The following is a 20,664-nucleotide window of genomic DNA, read 5'->3' as shown; positions in this document are numbered from 1 at the left end:
TTCCGCCTTCTCTTGGTCTTTGTATGTGCCACTAATGCAACATTCGCACTAACCGCTCACTTTTTCTTCGGGCGCGACCGAGAATCATGGGAACAGGCACCATGTACGAGAAATACTGGGAGAAGCCTCGCCCGAGTCTGCGCGAGCTGGAGCAGCTGCGTGTGTTGGCCATGTACGAATTCGACCCGCCGCTGACAAGCCAGGAGCTGAGGGGGGCGCTGCTCGCTTGCGACAACCGCACGCACGACGCCTACGAGTTCTTGAAGGCGAGCCTCCGCCTCCAGCGCATTCCAGCGTCAGCCCCAGCGAGCATGAGCTCTCCGGAGCGCGAGCGCGAGAAGCGGCGCATGAGCGCGTCGTCGGTGGACGACAATGTGACGCCCAGCAAGAGGCGCAAGGAGCGGAGCTTTGCGCTCATGGACCCGGAGGAGAAGAGCGAGGAAGACGAGGAGACGCACGACCGGGACGCGACGCTGAACACCCAGGAGGACTCGGAGATGCCCCCCACTGCTGCGGACTGCACCAGAGCACAGCAGTTGCTGCTGCAGACCGTGGAAGACCGCGTGGCTGCTCTCCAGCCGCTGCGCAACCCGGACTGGGTGAACGAGGTGTGGGCGGCTCTGCAGGTCCCAGCGGTGCTGGAGCTGGCAATGCACCTGAACCTGACGGTGGATGCCCTCGCCACGTGGGTGAAGGACGTGGACGTACAGAGCGCCCAGGATATCCAGAAGAAGGGAGCAGCGTTGACTGTTGAGGTGGCTGCTAGTTTGCCACCAAATGCAGTCAATGCGACTGACTCGGGGGCGTGCTCGCCAAATGATGAGATGTTGACGAAGAGAGACGAAGAGGTCGCTGAAGTGGTGCGGACAGAGACCCAGGCGGCTGGGCTGAGTGCATACGCACGCGCCAACGCTGCAAAGAATGCGATTGAGTGTTTGTCTTCGGCTTGCAAGGCTAACATGGATAGGTTGATCTGGTTTAACCAGGGAAACGAGAAGACGAGCAAAGAGCGCAATGACGTGGAGGCTGCACTCGAGACGCTGGACCAGAAGCTGGCGTCGTTGGCGGGTGAAAGCACTCGTGAAGTGAAGGAAGCTGAACGAGCGCTGGTGGAGGCCAAGCAGACGAAGGAAACCCGGTCGCAGCAAATTCTAGAGTTTGTGCACAAGCGTCATGAAGAACTCGTTGCTGAAGGAGAGACTGAAGCCTCGGCGAGCCTTCAGTCTGTGGTTGAGGTCTGGAAGCGAGACGACGTGGAAGTGCAGGCTCTGTGGACTTCACGGACTGAGAGCGAACAGCGCGTGAAAAAGGCAGCGCAGGCCTTGCAGGTCGCCAATCACGCGCTGGCATTCCACAAAAACCTTAGTATTCTGTTCCGAAAGGTTCGCGAGCGACGCGAGGAAGCACTAAGAAACTCTTGCAAGTTGTTTGAGGAGACCCGCACAACGTCAGAGGCTGGCGCAACGGCGGCCTTGGAAAGGTTCATCCCGATGCTAACGCGTGCGCTTTGCCGTTACTATGAGTTTCACTCAATCCAGCAGTCCAAGGCGAAGGAGGAATTGGAAGAGCAGGAGAAGGCGCTCAAAAACCACAATGAGTTTTTTGGTGACTCAGCACCCATAAAAAAAGGTGACATTGAGCGTCGTATTCGCGAGTTCATAGGTGTGACGCAGAGCTCCATGCAAGTGATCATGGAAATTGCCGAGGGCCAGCATCAATTGTGGGAAGACAAACAGTCGGTGCTTCCAGGATCAGTGCGCCTTGTACTTGTTCGCGAGTTCAAGGCTTTATGGTTAGAGCTGAGTGGGCCCATGCGGGACGTTATGAAGAAGTTTGTGACAACTATCGAGGAAGCTGCGGGAGGTGTAGTGGCGGTTGAGCCTCCACAACAACCTGCTGCACCGGTGTTTGTCACGACGACAAGTACCATGGATGAGCAGGTCATTCCGGCATTCACGGTGCCAGCGTTTTCAAGCAGCCAGATAGAAGCAGGCACGCCGTACCGAACGGCGATTTCGGCAATTGTCGCGCCGAGTGAGGTCATGAGCGGCTCCAGTTCCCCTAAGACAGGAAACGAGCCGCATAGCGAGCCAGCGACGCAGAGCGGGGAGGTGTCAGGCTCAAGTGGTTGGGCGAATGCTATGGCAATCGGAAGTTCTGAGACGAGAATAGCCTCATCGCTTCCTGAGGCATCCGAGCCGCACAAAGTGCGCCACGAGTTTGATGTGGGATCGATCCTGTACTCGAAGATAACCGTGGGGGAGAGCTGCACGCAGTTCATCCGTGGTGTCGTGGTAAAGCAGCTGGACAACGGCGCATACCTGATGCAGTATGACAACGGTGACAAGTTCTCTGTGAGAAGTTCCTTCCTTTTCACGCAAGATCTGGTACGTCAAAGATCTCCCCTGTACATTCATGCTACTAGGTTGGACAGTGCTAACGTTTTGTGTGCGTCGTTTGCTTACTGTGAAGATGGAAGCGAGTCTGAAAGCTGGTGGCGTGACGGCTCCTGGCCAGGACACGGAGATGGAGGATGCGGAGCACAAGTCGCGCGATGGTGGCTGTGCCATCATGTAGCACTCAAACCAGGTCGAGCGTCGTGGTTTTGATTATTGAGTACTACACCAGCCGCCGGCAGCTGCGCGTGATTTTTATTTGCTGTAAGAGCTGCGATGCCCCTTTTGTCAATGAAAAGAAAAAAAAAACAATGTTGAAGTTGAAGTGCACTCTGCTTTAAGAGCACCATAATCCGCTCCCCAACTGTATTTTTCTTAATCTGACCCATATACAAAAGGGTCACAAAGCTTCCCGCAGAGTCGCGAGTCTCATGAGCTCCCGCTTCAGCGCGGAGAGCGCCGCCGGCGACGCCTGGCAGGAGAAGTTCGAGCAGCTGCAGGTGCGCCGCATACCCGTCCCTGTCATCGACCGGTCCTTGTGCTGACGTCGCTGCTGCATTGGCGTAGAACGAGCTGGCGCTGGCGCAGTACGAGGCGCAGAAGTGGAAGGAGAAGTACCTGGTGGAGAAGCGGCGCCGACAGAAGACGGCTAGGGACCTCTTGGACCTTGTGGTGCGCACGGAGCGGCAGCCGAATGGGGACGGCGACCCGCCCACTGCAGAGAGATCCTCGTCGGTGTTCAGGTGGGTCTGCAGTTGACCCAATTTCGGCGTTGTTTTGAGTCATTGTTGACCTTTTCTGAGCTGCAGTCCAGACCACACGGCCAATCTGCTGAGCCCGACGCTGTCGTCTTTCGACTTCGACGACGACTCGAGTGAGGATGACAGTGATGACAGCAGTGACCAAGCTCCGGGGACGCCACTGCCACTTGTGGACGCGACGAGACATGAGTCGGAAGTCGTGACAGAAGAAGACGACCAGCCCAAGTCGATTCGCCGCCCGACACGAACCAGTGACCGGAGCGAACCGTTCAACCCGTCGATCGCGCTGGAGCTGCGAGACCGACAATCGCTCATGCACCACCTCAATGCAGCAGGGGTTCCTGGGCGAGTGAACCGATCGTCGACTACAGGCTCTGCGTTGGAGGCGTTTGGTGGGTCGTCGCAGCGAATGATGGACGGGAAGAATGGCGTTGATAGTGACCACTCACAACAGCAACACCTCATGTACCGCATTATGTATGCCAAACCGTCCGCGCGCGATATCTGGCATGCGCGAGCCCACCCCCATAAACTGCAAAATGTGGCGCGTTCGATTATGTTCTCCATGCACCTCAAGAAGGAGCACATATTTGAGCGCTTTTTCGTTACGGGAATGGCTCTCAGCGAGACGGAGCGACAGCATCAGCCGTCTGGCCTTGCTGGCTACTGGAAACCAAAGCTGCTCTACGATTACCCAAACGTACGTGGAGTGCACTTACAAATTTTATTTTGTTGTGATTTTTCTGTTTACAGTCCGTTTGATGGGTTTGCTAGAGAATCAATGACCCCCCTGATGAGTCCGTTGCCGACTTTTGCTTCCCACGAGGTGTACCTCTGATGATGTGTACTCCAGAGCAAGCGACGTCAATTCGAGGTGTGGCAGTGTCGAAGTGGTTTACCGAAATTGAACCACTTCAAAAGCATATCAAAGAGGCACCTGAAACCAGTGGCTATACTTTCCGTCTCACCGGTGCGAAAGGCGAAGTTTTGTATGGATTTTGTGTTGCGGCGATGAAGGAGGTGCCAACTACAGACATCGCATCCGGAAGTGGCGCGGCACCCAAGAGCCCTCGATCGAGCTGGACTCCGAGCTGGCTTGGAGGAAATTTGTCTTCGCCAACCAGCAAAGGAAATCGTTCGACCATGACCAGTAAAATGGCACCGGTCTGCTATTGCTTTACGAGCAAGTTCCCTTTTTACCGCTTCCATTTTGCGGTAAGAATTGCGTTGCATTTGAAGCGTGATGTCTCAATAAATTGGCACAGACCTAATGTTGTGCAAATGATCTAGGTACTACGGGCGATCATTGAAAATGAATTAGAGCAGCAAAAAATATTGTCCGCTGCGTCAACCATCGAAACTGCTGTCGAAGATGAAGAGTTCGAAATTGTCTTGAGGCCGTTGCTGGATCTTGCTATGGAATTCACAGTTTATCACGAAGAAAATCCACGCTTGCGAGACCAACCAAGCGAGGCGGATCTGAGTGATCATAACAACCTGATTTCAATTGCCACAAAACTGAAAGTGTCTTCGGTTGAACAACGTGTTGTGCTAAGCGAGGATGCAAGTGTGAGCACCAGCAAAAGTGAAGACACTCAAGCAATTAATGAACCGCGAAAACGGCCAAGTCAGCTTCGTAAAAGTCTCAGTACTGACGATATAGGTAACTACAACGCAAGTAACGCGTGGATTATGGATAAACCGATGGTGAAGAGCATTGATGCAAGCAGACCTAAGGAATACGATCGGGTTGCTGTTGGCGACATTCTGGAAGCAGTCGACAGCATCGCGACAGGTATGAAAGTGGTTTTTCTTTGATACTGAATGATTTGTTTTATTCACGATATGTTTGTTGGTGTATTGCTTCGTAGCATCGATGAGCTTTGAACAAACGATGATTTTGCTAGAGAAAGGGAATAGACCAATGCGTTTGCGCTTCCGAAGACCTCAGTCGGCAGCACAGACATCTCCCACAGCTACCAAACGGTTAAAGTATCGACGGTGCTTATCAGCTTCTTCAATCGACGTGAGCTCACCTGCATCCTATCATAGCGACATTACTCTTTTTTCACTTACTAACCAATTGCTTTCTGATGTCATTGTTGCAGATCTTACATCGAGCACGTCGGCTCAAGATCAACGATCCCGGACACTGGTCTACGGCTCGTTTCCCATCGTACGATTTCAGCTACCAGTTCCCGAAGCGCCACTCCGATCGATGGTCAGTTGGGGTCGTGTTACGATTCCTGGCACCCGACAAAGTGGTGGAAATTATGGCCTACTTGCTGCTTGAGAAACAGGTTGTGATCATGGGTGACAGCCCCGCCAAAGTATCAGCAGTCTGCACGGCACTTTTGCTTCTGCTTGCTCCGTTCCAGTGGCAGTCGACATACATCCCCTTACTACCGGCAGGGCTTCTGGACTTCTTGCACTCCCCCGTACCGTTTCTTGCGGGCTGCCACTTGCTGAATGAAACGTCAGAGTGGTCCGATGTGTGCTTCTACGACATCGACAGAGATCGCATCGCGGTACCAGCTGTGACGAGGCATTTAGGTCCAACTTCCATCCCTAATGGTGTAGAACTTTGCCGGTTACTTCGAAAAGCGAAAGAGCGCCTCTGCGCTTTGCGGCCCACAGGAAAACCATGGTACGAACTCTCCGACGAACAAGACACGATCATCACGCTGACAATGCAGGAAGCAGAGATTTTTCTGCGTGATTTGGGGTTCGACATTTCTTCACAGGACTTGGCGGCTTCAATTTCAGGTATGACATAGCGGTGTGGGTTAAGAAATCGTCCGGCTGACACTTGTGTGCTGTGTGCGTTGGTCTCCATCAGGAGGGCAAAGCTTTTACGACCGGTTACAGGAAGAAGTGGCCAAGGAAGTACGCAACAGTATGTACGAAGATTATTTGGACGAGTTCACGCAGACGCAGCTATTTTGCCAGTACTACGAGAGTCTACTGCAGCCAGAAGCACAAAAAGCACAGAAGCACTAGGAAGAGTGCAAGTTTGGGCCCACGCAACAAACGTTTGAAATATGAGTGTATGATCGCAAGTGATCGTAAATCATAGGCGGGTGAACGGCTACCTAGTAGTTCACCACTTTCTTAATCGCCTCGAAGTTCCGCAGCGCATCGGGAAGATAGTGCTACCAGTTAGACAAAACGGTAAAAAATCGTTAGCGATGTGTTTGGACCGACAGGTTGAACTGCGAATTGAACCCACCGATTCATACGCCAGCGGGAACGGTGTGTCGTAGCCGCACACACGCTGGATGGGAGCCTCCAAACTCAAGAAGCACCGCTCCTGCATACTAGATGAGATTTCCGCAGCAAAACCTCCGGATTTCTACAGCACGAAAGAAAAAGAGTGTCAGCCTCAACTTGGAACCATCGAAGGAGACAAGAAGTAGTTTTTTTCACGGCAACGTACCGGAGCTTCGTGACTGATGACTAGCCGACCGGTCTTGCGCACCGAGTGCTCGATGGTGTCCGCGTCCCAAGGGAAAATCGTCTGCAGGTCAATGAGCTCGCAGCTGATGCCCACGTCCTCAGCGTACCCGCAGGCCTCCTCCAGCACTCTCATCTGCGCACCCCAGCCCACCACCGTGACGTCGGTGCCTCGCCGCACGATCTCCGCCTCGCTCAAGTTCTGCACGTAGTCCCCCACCGGCACCTCTCCGACCGACGCGCGGTACAGCGCCTTGGGCTCCAAGAAGAGCACCGGGTTGGGGTCCCGAATCGAGGCCAGCAGCAGCCCCTTGGCCGCCACGGGGTTGCGGGGCACCACCACCTTGAGCCCGGGCGTGTGTGCAAAGTAGGCCTCGGGCGACTGCGAGTGGTAGTGGCCGCCGTGGCCCACGGCTCCGTACGGCGCGCGGAAGGTGAGCTTGCCGCAGTCGAACTCGCTGCCCGAGCGGTAGCGGAACTTGGCGGCCTCGTTCACGATCTGGTCGAAGGCAGGGAAGATGTAGTCGGCGAACTGGATCTCGGCGATGGCCGTGCGCCCCGTGGACGCGTAGCCGATGGCGAAGCCCGCGATGGCCTGCTCGCACAGCGGCGAGTTGAAGACGCGGTCGCTGCCGAACTTCTCGCGCAGGTCCACGGAGCAGCGGAACACGCCGCCGAACGCCACGTCCTCGCCGAAGAGCACGGCGCTGGGGTCCGTCTCCATGGCCACGCGCATGGCGTCGTTGATGGCCGTGAACATGTTCATCGGCGCCGTCTCGAGCACGGGCAGCGCGTCGTCCTCCTCCTCCTGCGCCTGGGCGAGCGGCGGGGCGACGTGCAGCGCTCGGGCCAGCGGTGCGCGGCGCAGCAGACGGCGGGACGGGGCCAGCAAGGACATGGAAGGCGGCGGCGACGTGCTTGCACGGAGCGGAGCTATTCAGGGACTGACGACGCCGCCACCTTGAGCTTCTTCACCTTGAGCTTGCAGCTCTCCAATCCATGTGGCGCCCCGTTTTTGCTTCCGTCTTTTCGTCTGCATCACGGAAATTGTTTTGACGATGTACGCGAAGTTCTGCGCCTGCATAGTGAACGCAAGTCACCGCGCATTTTTCAGACCGGTTGGGTACCGGTTTGCGCTCGGCTTTGTTGCCAACTTCAATGCGGTTTGACAGGGCTTACCAAGCCGAGGGCGACGTCACGGGGGGCTCTATTCGAGGCAGAGGAGGGATGACCTCTTCGATGTCTGGTAGTGACGATCACTTGAAGATACTGCATTTTGGTTAGTTGGAACTTACGCTGGAGCTGGCTGCACATGAATCGAGGTGCAAGCAGAAGGGAGAGCTCTCTGAGCAGACAGATCAGGAGCAACAGACGGTGAAGAAGCAGCTCAGCTGAGCAGGCTGACGGCCTGGTTCTCCAGGCTTTCGAAGCGCGGCAGCTCGGACGTGTAGACTTTGGCGTCCTGGTCGATGGGCGTAGCGCTCAGCGAGAAGTCAAGACTGCCGGCGACGTCGAACGGCACGTATCCGGAAGTGCTGCTGGCACAGGCATATCCGTGGCGGGCCCGGAAGGCACCACCCAGCGCAGCCGAGTTGGACGCGCAGGTGAGGCGGTACACCGGTGCGTTGAAGACGTTCGCGAGCACTTGCAGCATGCATGTGTTCGCGGAGGCCCCGCCGACCACGATCAGACGCTGCGGCTTGTTCACACCCAGTCGCTCCGCGTGCAGACGCAGCGAGAGGAATTGACTCTCCACCACAGCACGCACCTCGACTTCAGGTGGCGCCAACGAGATATCCGTGCTAGCACCGCTAGCGTCGAAGCCGACAACGCCAGCCTTGAGCGTTGACGGAGTGATTTCCGGGTCTTGATAGTAAAACGCCGTGGTAGCTCCGTTGCCGGCCTTAGTGGCTTGCATCAGCTCCTCGAACTTTTCCCACGATGCACCGGCGCGGCGGTCGCGAACTTCTTGGCGCGTGAGCGAGCCGTTCTTGAAACAGATCATGGCCATGACAGTGTCCGGGTCGATCGGGTTGCAAAAGAAGTGGCCCTCTTTCCCGGAGAAGCGCGCTGCCTCCGTTGGCACAACCGCGAACAGAGTACTAGACGTTCCCAACGAGACGCCCACATCGCCAGGCTGGGAGAGACCAATACCCGCAAGCGTGCACGGGTTGTCACCGGAGAACGGGATCACCTTGCAGTCAGCAGCAAAACCATATTTCTTCTGGAAGTAGGCGTGAATAGCCCCCACCGACGAGTACGCTCGCGACACTTGCGAGCCCAGTGCCATTTTCAGCTTCTCGGGGGCATCAGCCGAGCTGCTGTACTTGGCAGTAGCTTTCACGAGCTCAGGGGACCACACCCTTTCGCGGACGTCGAGCAGATTCATGCCGGATCCATCGCTGTCATCGATCGGGGTGTAGTCGCCACACAGCAGCGAAGTCAGCATCGACGACACCAAAGCGATACGCCCACACTTCTCCAGAAACTCAGGGTCTTCGTGGATCCGCTTGGCGATCTGGTTGCCCGTGAAGCGTTCGTACGCTCGAGACCCACTGATCTCGGCGACGCGGTCGGCTCCACCCACAGCAGTCTCCAGCTCCGAGCAGTAGCGCGTCGTGGAACTGTCCATCCAACTTGGTCCGTTCGGCAGGCAAAAGGCTGACTGCTGCTGCTTGTCCATGGCCTCCATGATCGAAGTAGCCCCAGACTGGGCAGCGGCGTCCAAGCAGGCACGCAGCGAGAAGTCCTTGCTCCAGTAGACGGATGCGTGCTGCTGCGCGCTGCCGCTGACACTCTTGATCTTGCTCACATCAACGGGGCTCTTGGCCAGGTCTTCCAGGATGGCGTCCAGCGACTCGACGAACATGACCGAGGGGATCACCACCTCGTTCTCCTTCGGGCGCAGCACGCCGTTGTCCGTGCCGTACCGCGGGAAGCGCTCGTCGAAGCGGAACGAGCTCTCGAACACCACCTGGCCGCGGGCGTCCACAACCACGGCCGACATGCTCTGCGTAGAGCAGTCCAGCCCCAGGAAGAGCGCGTCGTCTTGAGCTTCCAGTATCATATTCGTGTCAGGGAAGGAGGGGAGAAGGGCTTCGTGGAGCGGGAAAAAGGGAAAATGAGAGGCTGCGCTACGCTACACAGGCAAAGCTATCCGAGACTTTCGTTGTGGATCCCGAAGGCAGCTAGTGCATGTACAGCTCGAAGATGACACCGACCAGCTTCAACGTGTGGTGTCAATTCGACCCAAATTATTATAATCGAGCACGTCGCCCCTCCCCGAGCCCTCTGCTGTTTTTAGATGTACAACCCCACCCCTTGGCGACGTCACGCAGGGCGCTCTATTCGAGGCACTGCAACATCCGTCGATCCATCCGTCGCTTGGAGGTTGCACTTCATTTCTCAATTTGCGCCCGAAGCCGCACACCACGTGCGTACGTCGAATGCTGAGCTCCTCGCTGCTGCGCACGCACCGCCTGGTGCTGGGCCGACCCGCCACTTGCCGCGGCTTCCGCGCGGGCGCCGTCGCCGCGTTCCCCGAGATCCCGTTCAAGCTGGCGGACATCGGCGAGGGCATCGCCGAGGTGGAGGTGCTGCAGTGGTTCGTCAAGAGCGGCGACGAGGTCAAGCAGTTCCAGAACGTGTGCGAGGTGCAGAGCGACAAGGCCACGGTGGAGATCACCAGCCGCTACGACGGCGTCGTCACCAAGGTGCACTACGAGGTGGGCGACATGGCCAAGGTGGGCTCCACGCTCATCGACATCGACGTGGACGAGGCCACAGCCGCGGCCGTGCAGAGCGGCGGCAAGAAGAAGGCGTCGCCCATCCCGCGTGCGGCCCCCACGCCCGTCGCCAAGGCTGCCGCTCCTGCTGCTATTGCTGCTCCTGTGGCGCCAGCTCCCACGCCGGTGCAGACGCCGACGCCCGTCGCGTCGAGGATCCCGATCGCGCCGCGCAGACTTGACAGCGACGAGAAGTTCCTCACGTCGCCGTCGGTGCGACGACTGGCCAAGGAGCACAACATCGACCTGCACGATGTGGAGGGCACGGGGCCGCAAGGCCGCATCCTCAAGGGAGACTTGCTGGAGTACATCAAGGCGGTGGCTGCCCAGCCGCCGCAACCGGCGACGTCTGCGGGTCAGAAGGCTGCTGCTACGCCACCTCCTGCTGTGGACGGAACGAATGCGACGTACTTGCAGCAGGACACGGTGATGCCGCTGACACGTAAGTTTTGCTGGTTAGTGTGCTTCGAAGTGGGCTACCCGTGCTGAGATACTGTGGTTGTTTTGTACATGTACGCAGCTATCCAGAAGATGATGGTCAAATCGATGAATGCGGCACTGCAGATCCCTCACTTCGGCTACGCGGACGAGGTCAGCTTCGGAGACTTTGTGCGGGCTAGTGCAGCTGGGTGATAGGTACTAACGAAGCCCGTTCGTTGTATTGCTCGATAGATTCGAATGGATGCACTGTACAACCTCCGGAACGAGCTGAAGCCGCTCGCTGAATTGCGCGGCGTGAAGCTCTCGTTCATGCCTTTCATCATCAAGGCCGCGTCACTGGCACTAAAGCACTACCCCATGCTCAACGCCACGGTGAACGAGAGTGAAACGGAGCTCACACTTGTCGCGGCACACAACATTTCAGTCGCCATGGACACGCCCACTGGTTTAATTGTGCCAAACGTCAAGAACGTGCAGACGAAGAGCATCATGGAGATTGCTGAGGATCTTAACCGTCTTCAGCAACTCGCAGTCGCCGGAAAGCTTGCTCCTGCCGACTTGACCGGGGGAACGTTCTCGTGCGTATTTCAATCTTACAATGCTTTTGGTAGTGCGGTGAGCGATTCTGACTTATCGATGTGTATATGCGTTGTGAAGAATCTCCAACATCGGTAGTATCGGCGGCACCTACATGAGTCCCGTCCTCATGGTTCCTCAAGTAGCCATCGGGGCGATTGGCAAGATCCAGAAGCTGCCGCGGTATGACGCAGAAGGCAACGTTGAGCCCATGCGCCTGATGAATGTGTCCTGGAGCGGCGATCACCGCGTGATCGATGGGGCGACAATGGCCCGCTTCTCGAACCAGTGGAAGACATACCTCGAGACGCCAGTCAGTATGCTGACAGAAATGAGTTGATCAAACAGAATGAATAGAGCAGCGCGAAGGGTAGCTCGTACCCTTTGCCAAGAGAGTTAGTACTTTTTTAGTTGTTGACCTACTTTGAAGTGACGCTTGATGTGCCTACTTCAGACTTTCGATTTGCTTGCAATGATACTGGCTTACACGGTTACCATGATCAGACTCCTAGCGATCGCGGAGGTACTCACTGCAAGCTCCGCCTCCAGTGTTGGTTTGATTAGGAATTGAGACCCCCTGGTGAGAAGCCATGAGCAATACCTCTTGGAGCAATTCCTGAGGAAGCCCAACGAAAGCCTAGTGATACACGAAAGCCCTCAGTCACCATGGATGAATACGCCTACTAAAAGAAATAGGACAATCACCGCACCTGTGTCGCGATCACACGTGCGAAGTGGTCCAAAACGAAACTTAAACAACGTTTCTTGAGCGTGTACGCATTGCGGAAATGGGCCGACTACACGCACAGAATATCAAGCAGACAAGGTTACTACCTACCTAGTACCACTAGTATACGTGCGTCTAAACACAAGAATGAGCCAACGAGATGCACACACATACCTCCATGATGATAACAACATTTTCCACAGATAAAATCTGTAGCAGCGCATTCTCGCACGTGCTGTTATTAAACAAAAGTAGAAGAGCATCCGATAAATGTAAGTTAGCGCTGCAACTATAGCACAAACTTGATAGAGCAATAGAACAACGCACCTGCGAAGCCTTGTGACCAAGTACTGATCAGCCAGTGCGTGTAGCTCAAGCACAAAATCTATTTGACAGCACAAAGTAAGTGCCTACTTTACCAACGTTGACAAAACCATCATGTCAATTCTCGCACCTGCGAACAGATCCGATTGTGAAAGCGCTATCACTTGGTCAGTGTACAGAAACTCCATAAGAGCTGCGAAAACATCATACTGCCATATCACCGCAGGCATGAATATCGAGGGAGGTTCATGGACAGCAACACATTCCACCCACCGAGTACTCCGGAATTACAATTTCTGGTTGCAAGCCGTCCTTCATACGGCCATCCAGCATTTTTTCAAGCGGCTCACAACGAGCTACTAATATGCAGCTATGTGCGAAGAGAGGACGGCCCTCCACCACGAAGGTAACATCGCTCCGGGTTGAGTTATTAAGCATTTTGCGCAGGTCTCCACTCAGTGTTCCTGATCCATTTGCTGGTGGGGTCTCCGCTTCAGTAGCACCGACTAAGCAAACGGAGTGATAAAATCCAGCAGCGACCTAAAACGAAGCAAGGATTACAGACACCACTTCATCAATACCTAACTCGTAGGATCGCTACCCCTTCTCCGTGGACACGCACCTTAGTGACAGTTTTGTTTCTCAGCACAGAGATGAGCTGTGGGCTTAAGCAGTCGACTGATGTCTCTAATCCAAGCTGGCCGTGGTTGTTACGACCAAATGGATACACTTTTCCGTCATCTGAAAGAGCAAGAGTGTGATAGCAGCCACACGCCACCTGGGTGATTCTCATTCGTGCCAGGCTTTCTACCCTCTATATGGCGACATTCGATAACAAAAACATAAAGGTATGAGCACAATGATCTGGTGTCAGTGAGGTCGAAGAGATAGGCAAAGTCCCTTCACATTCTTACGTACCGCTGGGCGTGCCATGTGCATCTTGTGTCCGAGGCCAAGCTGGCCGTAGTCGTTGCGACCGAACGTGTACACCGCACCGTCCTCGGTGACAACCGCGGTGTGATGGTATCCACACGAAAGTTGCGGGACCACAGCTCTATCTAGTGGTGCAGCTAGCCGTGTAGGTTGTAATACCGGCTCCGATGTGCTGTCGAGTCCGAGCTGACCATGATCATTTTTACCAAAAGCAACAACACCTCCGTCTCCTATACGAATCCCAATGCGGCACTGTTAGTTCCCATTGACAAGTTGCGCCAATGCCTGGAATCATGTTGTACGTACTGAGCGAAGCGACGGTGTAATGCTGGCCGCAAGCGACTGCTAGGACGGGGCGCCGAAAGAAGTATTCTACTGGTCGAGGCACGAGCTCACCATTGTGGTGGTCACCCAACCCAAGCTGGCCATAGTCGTTGCATCCGCAGGCATACAGGTCGCCGTTGTCCATCACGATTGCCGTGTGGAAGTAGCTGCAGCCGACGTCGGCGACACGCTTACCTGCCAGTTCCTCCACCAGTGTCGCCTCCATCACAGTAGTTGACGAGCCAAGCCCTAACTGGCCGCGCATATTGAACCCGACAGTGTACAAGTTGCCATTTGCTAGCAATCGAAGCCCACCAAAGCCACACAGCCACCTCAACAAGTCAAAACAATACCCCCGTCTTCTTCAAGCACAGATTCAACGCAAGCCTCTCTACCTACCATGTAGTGCTGCTAGGTGCTCGCTGCCATTTCCCGAAAAAATCCGCACTGTGCGGTTAGAGCTCAGGCCAGGCGAGAACTGCAGCGTCGGCACGCGCTCCGTCGTGCCGATTGCACACTGCCCACTGCAAGTGAAAGTACCACGAGGTCAGTTGCACTAATGAAATGAGTCACCAATAGCTCGCCAATGTACCTGTCGTTATAGCCGCAAGTGTAGACGTCTCCATCCTCTGCTCAATTGCAGAACCGATCAGTGCAACGCTGTCCAACCAGCTTCACCAACCAAGCAGCCGACGCACCGAACAGGATGGCGGTCTGTTCATTTCCACAGGCCACGTCCACCACGCGCTTGCCGTGGTTGCTGACGCCGAGGTCGACTGGCGTGGGCACGCCGCGGTCTCTCGTGTCGCCCAGCGCGAGCTCCCCGTACGTGTTCTGCAGATAGCAGATACCGAGATATGTATCATAGTACTTGGTTCATTACGAGCGGGAAACTGCAGACCGCCGCACCTGGCCGAAGCTGTACACGCCATCGACGTTGAGCGCGTCGCCCTCGTCCTCGTCATCGCTGGCCAGGGGCAGCGCGAAGGCCGGCGGCGTCGCGAGCAGGTGGTTCGCTGCCATCGCGTAGGATATCGCTTCGTCTATTGCGATATTCTGGCCTCGATTTCTGCCTCGTCTATGTGGACTTGAAACCCAAAATGTGTGGGTAGCGGATCGTTCGCCGAACGGTCGCGTTCGAACTTTTTGTCGAACGACTTTTGGGCAGCCAATCGCTGCGCGTCTGGCGAACTCAGGTGTCATTCCCAGTGGGACGCCCTGCGGGTCGCTGGCGGCTGCATGACGTGCCCTTGGAGTCCAAGTTGGACACCTGCAGCCCATTGCAGCCCATTGCAGCTAGCAAGCCCGTCGAGACAGGTAGGGATATCATATCCCGGATATGGCTGCCCCGTTACGTGGCTCGCCGCTCCACCATCAAGGTGTGCTGGAGCGCGAGCGGGCTGTGGTTGCGCTCCAGCCAGTTGCTCTCAGCGCAGTAACGCCGCCACGACAGGATGTGAGCGCTTTGCACGCAACATCCCGGCAGCGGCTGGCCAGGACCGGCCGGGCCAAGCTGAAGCAGCCCGCGCCAGCTGCGCGCCGTCACCGCCAGCGATCTCGCCCCGAAGGCGAAGTGAGCCCAGCCCAGGAAGGCAGGAAGGCAGCACGTCTGCAGCAGAGCGGCGGCAGGCGGAATCCGCGAGAAAATTCCCTTTGCCCGCTCAGCTTGAAGGGGAGCCCGCCGGTTTCGCCCCCTATCTGCGCGCGCTCCACCCCGAGCCGCGCCAGCCGCCGTCGAGGATAAGCTCTGGTGCCGGTGCCAGCGCCGGCCGAGCAGCCAGCAAGCGAGCTATCTAGCCCCGGTGCAGACTGCGCTGCAGTCCATGACCAGCCGCGCTCCGAGACAGCGCGGGCTACCTGCACAGGCGTGGCGGAGGGATCATTTGGGCCGCGCGAAATTCGAACACGGCCATAGTGAAAACCAGTGGCGCGCCCGTTTCTGCGCGGAGCGGCTTCAACGCCCCAAGATCGACCCAAGCCAGCCAGCCGCTGGGCTTGGCGAGGCCCTCACTTAGCTTCTATCCCGCTGGCGCGCACGTCCATCAACTCGAAGCCTTGGCGCTCTGCTTGCCAGACGAACTCCACTCCGCTCCCCAGCCCAGAAATACGAGGCCAACCTCAGCCGGCTAATTCGGGAACGCGAGCGGAAAGTTTTTCCAGATTTTCCGAAACAGACCAAGGCAGACAGCCGCCACCTTCGCCAGCTGCCGCCACTCGGTCGATCGCCTCGCCTCGCCGCGCGTGAGGGAGTCTTGAATTCGCCGCCTCGGCCTCAGCTCTCACCTCCTCCTCCGCCCATGGTGGTCAAGAAGGACCTGCCGCTGCTGCAGCACGGCGGCTACGCGGCCACGAGCCCCACGGCCTCGTCCGTGTCGTCGTCCTACTCGCGCGTGGCCTCCGAGGAGCTCATCGTGCCCGCGCCCGACAGCGTCAACTCGGTCTACTACGGCGTGGACGCCTTCTCGCCCACGCTCGTGGACTTCTACACCGTGGACCAGAAGCGCATCGTCTGGTCCTCGCGCGCGCACCGCAAGATGATGACCACGCTCTACCGCGCCTGGCACGGCAAGAACTGGAAGGCCCACTCGCTCAGCTTCTGGGCCGGCCTCTGCGCCATCGTGGCCTTCACGCTCTTCCTCTCGGGCGTCGCGGGCGAGGCCATGGCCCACGGCGCGCGCGGCTACAAGGCCGCCCGCGAGCCGGGCAACCAGGTGCACTCGTCCGTGGACCTGCCGCTGCTGCTCGCCGCCGTCTTCTTCCTCGCCTACCACGCCATCACGTACCTGGAGGTCATCAACTGCTGCCACAACCTCGAGATCTGGCTGGAGGAGTACTTCCACGGCACCGAGCCCGTGCTGGAGCGCCAGTACGTCGGCTTCTTCCCGAGCCGCATCGACTTCTGGACCGCCATCCTGGGCATGCTCGGCTCGCTGCTCTACGTCTTCGCGCGCGCCTACGTGTGGGTCAGATCCGACTCGGAGAACTTCGGCGTCGTGGACGTCAAGCGCGACGAACTCAGCCTCATCGTGGGCTACTGGGTGCCCTTCTTCGCCGGGTCGTTCCTGCTGCTGCTCAGCGCCTACCTGGCGCACGTCGAGGTCGTCCACCAGTGGTTCTCATGCCGTCTCACGACGCTCGAGACCTGGGTCACTGGTGCGTTGCCGCTGTCTTCCGTTACCTCAACTGATATGAACCCTGTGCTGACTTTTTCCTGGTGTCTTTTCGTGCAGGCTTGAACATGATGGCCATGATCGGCTTCTTCCTGTCGTCGACGCTGCAGTTCATGGACCCGTTCTCGGTGCTGTTCTCGTTCCAGGCCTGCGTGGTGCCCTTCGCCTCTGGCTGCCTGTTGGGACTTGGCTCCAGTGTGCTCAGCCTCGTGGAGCTAGAGAACATCCACAAACGCCACAAGCACCCGGAGTACGGCCTCTACGAGGCGCCTACGGGGTACGGGGCTGCGAGCTACGGGTCGTTCAAGCAGCAAGTATAAGTATTATGCATGGCCAACCATTGATTCTGCTGCAGCTGTAGCAAACAGGCAGAGAGACAGTAATATATGCTCGACGTCTACGCCTACATCAGTCTCCGCGCTCCCTCGTCCTGCGTCTCCGCCTAGGGTCCCTATTCCGTGCACCGTACCAGGTTAGGCAAGGAGCACCATGAGAAAACGTCCACGGCTCTGGATGTCGGCGTTGGACGGGTACGCAGCGACAGCCTTGTGCACCAACGACGCGTTCGGCTTGGCCACGGCGGCGTTCTCGTCTGCTCAAAGGGCAACAACAATCAGACCAAATGAGCTGAGGCATGCGCTCCATCCACCCAGAAAAACAACAACAGCAACAAGCATTTGTACCTGTGTTGGAGCAGAAGACCAGCAGCGCCCAGCAGCCCTCAGCCTGCAGAGCCTCATTCTCCGGGTGGGTCTCCATGGCCTTGAGCACAGCTGCGATCGCGCCTTGCTCCCGAACCAGCGCCAGATTGGGCACTAAACAGCAATCAGCACACAAAGAGACACCATTACGTTAATAATTCTGCAGTTTCTGCAGCATCCGATCCACCCCAAAGGCCTAGCCTAGCTTACAGCAGTGGAATGCGACATTGCGCAGCGCGTGGCAGCCGTCTTCCTGCACAGTTCCGTTGGAGATGTTGCGCTCCATGGCGTCCACAATGGCCTTGATGGCGCCCGCCTCGCCTGCCGCCTCCTTGCCCACCGCTGCGCCGAGAAGAAGCAACGAAGAGTTAATGAGACGCTGCAACGCCAACGGTTCATGAAATGCCAATTGACTTCTGAGCCCTACGGTTGTTGAACGTGGCGTGCGAGAGCTTGGAGAAGCCCTCGGCCGCCACGAGCGGAGAGTCGCTCTGCACCATGGCGATGGCCTCGGCCACCTCGCCGGGCACGGCCACCGCCGCCTCCTTGCCGTCCTCGTGCACGCGCGTGCTCGAGCGCACCACCACCATTGTCGGTATAAGTCGGTATTTCGGTAATTGCGGATTACGCGCCCCGCGTTCTCATTGGCTGATTCCATCGTACCCCTTGTAGAGCTGTTCGCTTTGACTGCTACAAACACTTGCAGAGCAATATTTACCTCGGTACCGGTATCAGTATCCTCTCACTTCGAGACCTTCTCTATAGCAGTAGTCGACATGGGGAACAAGCAGGCCAAGCCTTCGCCGCCCTCGCCGCCGCCGACGAGCGCCCCGCGCAGCTCTCCCGCGTCCGCGCCCACTCTGTCTGCGCCGCCCGCACCCGTGTCGGCCCCGGCTCCGACTCCGACGGCGGCCCCCGCCCCGGCCAACGCGCATCGCACCGTGTCAGCGCCGCCTCCGCCGCCGCCGACGCACTCGCTGCTGGAGACGAAGCTGGGCGACGTAGACGTGTCCGCCGTGTTCTCGCAGCACGAGATGCTGTCCATCCGCAAGCACCTGGCGGCGGTGCTGGGCCAGCACGAGAACGACGCCGTGGTCATCCCCAAGGACGAGTTCTTCCGCTTCCTGGCGGGCGGCGACGGCAACACCTCGAGCCTCTACGTCAAGCGCCTCTACGCGATCTTCGACATGGACAAGAAGGGACACGTACGATGGGACAGAGGGAGGGAATTTCGTTGCAGGGTGCTTATAGGTCGTGTTTCTATCTGCAGGTGACGTTCGAGGACCTGATGAAGGGCTTGTCGCTGCTGAGCCAGAAGGCCACGCGGGAGCAGAAGCTCATGCTGTCGTTCTACCTGCTGGACCCGGAGGGCACCGGGTTCATCACCAAGAAGATGACCACGGAGCTGCTGCGCTCGTGTCTCGCGGAGTGCAGCGGTGCGTGCTTTGGTTTTATTCCGGTGGTTGTTTCTGTAGGTTTTGCTGACTGGGTTGGCTGTTGATTGGGACAGAGCTGGAGATCTCGCTGTCAGAGGACCAACTGGCCCACATTGTGGATAACACGTTCCTGGATGCCGACCTGGACCGCAACGGAGTTATCGATTTGAACGAGTACCAGGTGCGTGTCGCTCTCTTCGAGCGAGTCCCATGCGTTCTGTACTGCATGCGAGCATACCGTTAACCTACCAATTGTTGCGGTCTTCCGTGCAGGCTCTTGATGCGAAGCACCCCGGGCTCTTCGACTTCCTGACGGTGGACGCGTTTGGCGTGCTTAGCCACCTTGAGAAGGTTCACTCGATGAGTATCACTGTTCCCCAGTAAGCCACAATAGTAGCTCAGTCGAGAGCTTCGTGCGAGCAAGTCTCTTTGTGACCCTAGTGCATTTGCAAGCTCAAGCGAGGCTAGCTCAGCTCCGCGCATTCATTAACAAATTCGCAATGCTATCCTTTGCATCGCAACGGGGTATGTGCTTGCCAAACCTATCGCTGGTACACTGGTGTTGCGGATTTACTTCTTCTTCTCCGGCAGCGCCACGGGCGTCATGCCGGTGATGCCGTACAGGGCAATGTACGCCTGCTGCTTCTTGATGAGGCTCGTGGAGATGGCGCTCTTCTTGATGCCAAGACCCCACTTCTCCTCGAACACAGCGCCAGCAACCGGGGCGGGCGCAGCGGCCTTGGGGGCGGGAGCAGGCTTAGCCACGGGGGACGCCGGGATGGCTGGGCCGGGCACCGTCTTCTTCGTGGTCTGCGAGGTCACCAGGAAGTCCTGGGGCACCACAGGCTCGTGGGTCTTGGCGTCCACGGCCACCTCCTCCTTCTTGGGGGGCTTCTCCTCCTCCGAGAGCACGGGGGCGGCGGGGGCCGCCGGGGCGTCCTCCAGCTTGAAGTCCTTGAAGGCGGCGATGGACTCCTCCTCGTCGCAGACCACCATCATGGGCTGGCCCACGGGGATGTTCTCGGCGCCCTCCGGGATGAGGATCTTGGCCAGGAACATGTCGTCCGTGGCCTCGTAGTCGACCACGGCCTTGTCCGTCTCGATCTCGCACACGATGTCGCCGGCGGTGATGGCGTCGCCCTCCTTCAGAACCCACTTGGACATGTTGCCGGTCTCCATAGTCGGCGACAGCGCTGCATCAATAGCAAACACGAGCAAGTTCGTCAGTGGCTTGAGCTCCAGCTGTGACCTCCGATCCAACGACGCGCTGACGTACACGGCAGGCCGATGACCTCGTGGGGCGGGTACGACGCGAAGCCGCGCGAGACGCAGGCGGCGACGCGGCGCTGGGCCGGCAGGGCGGAGCGGAGACGGAAGGCGGTGCGCAGCATGGCAGCAATAACAGGACTTGGGGCGTCGAGGGCGAGTCTCGTAATGACCGGCGGTCGGTCTCCAAGCAGCAATTTTGTGGGATTTGTGTGGCAATTTGATGGATGTGATGTAGCAAAAACAAGCGCGAGCGCGCCGATGATTGGCCGAGAGTTCAAATCGTATGTGGCAAATTGTAGCCCGAGGCTTTGGTGATTTGGGATGGAAACAGTGTTTTTGGCATAGTGCTCGAGCATTTCTTTCGCAGT

The 20,664-nt window shown here is 57.5% G+C and overlaps 11 protein-coding genes across 11 annotated transcripts; 6 read left to right on the top strand and 5 right to left on the bottom strand.

The window, feature by feature from the left end:
• Positions 1 to 86: 86 nt before the first annotated feature.
• IUM83_07717 (DENN domain-containing protein 5A) lies at positions 87 to 2,577 on the top strand (the record flags this gene model as incomplete). Its single annotated transcript, XM_067932037.1, has 3 exons — positions 87 to 860; positions 987 to 2,387; positions 2,473 to 2,577. 3 exons carry the CDS (start codon positions 87 to 89, stop codon positions 2,575 to 2,577), a joined length of 2,280 nt encoding a protein of 759 aa, XP_067786426.1.
• A 250-nt stretch (positions 2,578 to 2,827) lies between these two features.
• Positions 2,828 to 4,467, top strand: IUM83_07716 (DENN domain-containing protein 5A; the record flags this gene model as incomplete). The annotated part of the gene is made up of 6 exons (XM_067932036.1): positions 2,828 to 2,896; positions 2,964 to 3,139; positions 3,206 to 3,857; positions 3,932 to 4,031; positions 4,346 to 4,372; positions 4,448 to 4,467. The coding sequence occupies 6 exons, from the start codon at positions 2,828 to 2,830 to the stop codon at positions 4,465 to 4,467; spliced, it is 1,044 nt and encodes a 347-aa protein (XP_067786296.1).
• A 382-nt stretch (positions 4,468 to 4,849) lies between these two features.
• IUM83_07715 (DENN domain-containing protein 5A) lies at positions 4,850 to 6,157 on the top strand (the record flags this gene model as incomplete). The annotated part of the gene is made up of 4 exons (XM_067932035.1): positions 4,850 to 4,952; positions 5,029 to 5,183; positions 5,266 to 5,923; positions 5,997 to 6,157. 4 exons carry the CDS (start codon positions 4,850 to 4,852, stop codon positions 6,155 to 6,157), a joined length of 1,077 nt encoding a protein of 358 aa, XP_067786369.1.
• A 92-nt stretch (positions 6,158 to 6,249) lies between these two features.
• Positions 6,250 to 7,508, bottom strand: IUM83_07714 (2-oxoisovalerate dehydrogenase subunit beta, mitochondrial; the record flags this gene model as incomplete). The annotated part of the gene is made up of 3 exons (XM_067932034.1): positions 6,250 to 6,309; positions 6,387 to 6,509; positions 6,594 to 7,508. The coding sequence occupies 3 exons, from the start codon at positions 7,506 to 7,508 to the stop codon at positions 6,250 to 6,252; spliced, it is 1,098 nt and encodes a 365-aa protein (XP_067786427.1).
• A 489-nt stretch (positions 7,509 to 7,997) lies between these two features.
• On the bottom strand, positions 7,998 to 9,677 carry IUM83_07713 (Xylulose kinase; the record flags this gene model as incomplete). The annotated part of the gene is made up of 1 exon (XM_067932033.1): positions 7,998 to 9,677. The coding sequence occupies one exon, from the start codon at positions 9,675 to 9,677 to the stop codon at positions 7,998 to 8,000; it is 1,680 nt and encodes a 559-aa protein (XP_067786293.1).
• Positions 9,678 to 10,056: 379 nt separating this feature from the next.
• Positions 10,057 to 11,752, top strand: IUM83_07712 (Lipoamide acyltransferase component of branched-chain alpha-keto acid dehydrogenase complex; the record flags this gene model as incomplete). Its single annotated transcript, XM_067932032.1, has 4 exons — positions 10,057 to 10,837; positions 10,916 to 10,986; positions 11,068 to 11,414; positions 11,494 to 11,752. The coding sequence occupies 4 exons, from the start codon at positions 10,057 to 10,059 to the stop codon at positions 11,750 to 11,752; spliced, it is 1,458 nt and encodes a 485-aa protein (XP_067786294.1).
• A 168-nt stretch (positions 11,753 to 11,920) lies between these two features.
• On the bottom strand, positions 11,921 to 14,743 carry IUM83_07711 (putative RCC1 and BTB domain-containing protein; the record flags this gene model as incomplete). Its single annotated transcript, XM_067932031.1, has 13 exons — positions 11,921 to 12,049; positions 12,123 to 12,209; positions 12,314 to 12,374; positions 12,467 to 12,524; positions 12,594 to 12,672; positions 12,737 to 13,003; positions 13,086 to 13,277; positions 13,382 to 13,626; positions 13,703 to 14,017; positions 14,120 to 14,244; positions 14,313 to 14,349; positions 14,419 to 14,554; positions 14,630 to 14,743. The coding sequence occupies 13 exons, from the start codon at positions 14,741 to 14,743 to the stop codon at positions 11,921 to 11,923; spliced, it is 1,845 nt and encodes a 614-aa protein (XP_067786368.1).
• A 1,274-nt stretch (positions 14,744 to 16,017) lies between these two features.
• On the top strand, positions 16,018 to 17,210 carry IUM83_07710 (serine/threonine-protein phosphatase 2A catalytic subunit B; the record flags this gene model as incomplete). Its single annotated transcript, XM_067932030.1, has 2 exons — positions 16,018 to 16,873; positions 16,951 to 17,210. The coding sequence occupies 2 exons, from the start codon at positions 16,018 to 16,020 to the stop codon at positions 17,208 to 17,210; spliced, it is 1,116 nt and encodes a 371-aa protein (XP_067786295.1).
• Positions 17,211 to 17,363: 153 nt separating this feature from the next.
• Positions 17,364 to 18,181, bottom strand: IUM83_07709 (aardvark protein; the record flags this gene model as incomplete). The annotated part of the gene is made up of 4 exons (XM_067932029.1): positions 17,364 to 17,482; positions 17,574 to 17,705; positions 17,802 to 17,933; positions 18,019 to 18,181. The coding sequence occupies 4 exons, from the start codon at positions 18,179 to 18,181 to the stop codon at positions 17,364 to 17,366; spliced, it is 546 nt and encodes a 181-aa protein (XP_067786292.1).
• A 186-nt stretch (positions 18,182 to 18,367) lies between these two features.
• IUM83_07708 (Calcineurin B protein 9) lies at positions 18,368 to 19,411 on the top strand (the record flags this gene model as incomplete). Its single annotated transcript, XM_067932028.1, has 4 exons — positions 18,368 to 18,796; positions 18,862 to 19,027; positions 19,102 to 19,208; positions 19,301 to 19,411. The coding sequence occupies 4 exons, from the start codon at positions 18,368 to 18,370 to the stop codon at positions 19,409 to 19,411; spliced, it is 813 nt and encodes a 270-aa protein (XP_067786434.1).
• A 186-nt stretch (positions 19,412 to 19,597) lies between these two features.
• IUM83_07707 (Dihydrolipoyllysine-residue acetyltransferase component of pyruvate dehydrogenase complex) lies at positions 19,598 to 20,418 on the bottom strand (the record flags this gene model as incomplete). The annotated part of the gene is made up of 2 exons (XM_067932027.1): positions 19,598 to 20,220; positions 20,304 to 20,418. The coding sequence occupies 2 exons, from the start codon at positions 20,416 to 20,418 to the stop codon at positions 19,598 to 19,600; spliced, it is 738 nt and encodes a 245-aa protein (XP_067786406.1).
• Positions 20,419 to 20,664: the final 246 nt, after the last annotated feature.

The sequence above is a fragment of the Phytophthora cinnamomi genome (genome assembly GCF_018691715.1).
Source record: "Phytophthora cinnamomi strain GKB4 chromosome Unknown Contig68, whole genome shotgun sequence".
NCBI classification, from domain to species: domain Eukaryota; phylum Oomycota; class Peronosporomycetes; order Peronosporales; family Peronosporaceae; genus Phytophthora; species Phytophthora cinnamomi.
The sequence above is the reverse complement of the archived record's forward strand: the minus strand, read 5'-3'. Positions and strand labels throughout refer to the sequence as shown.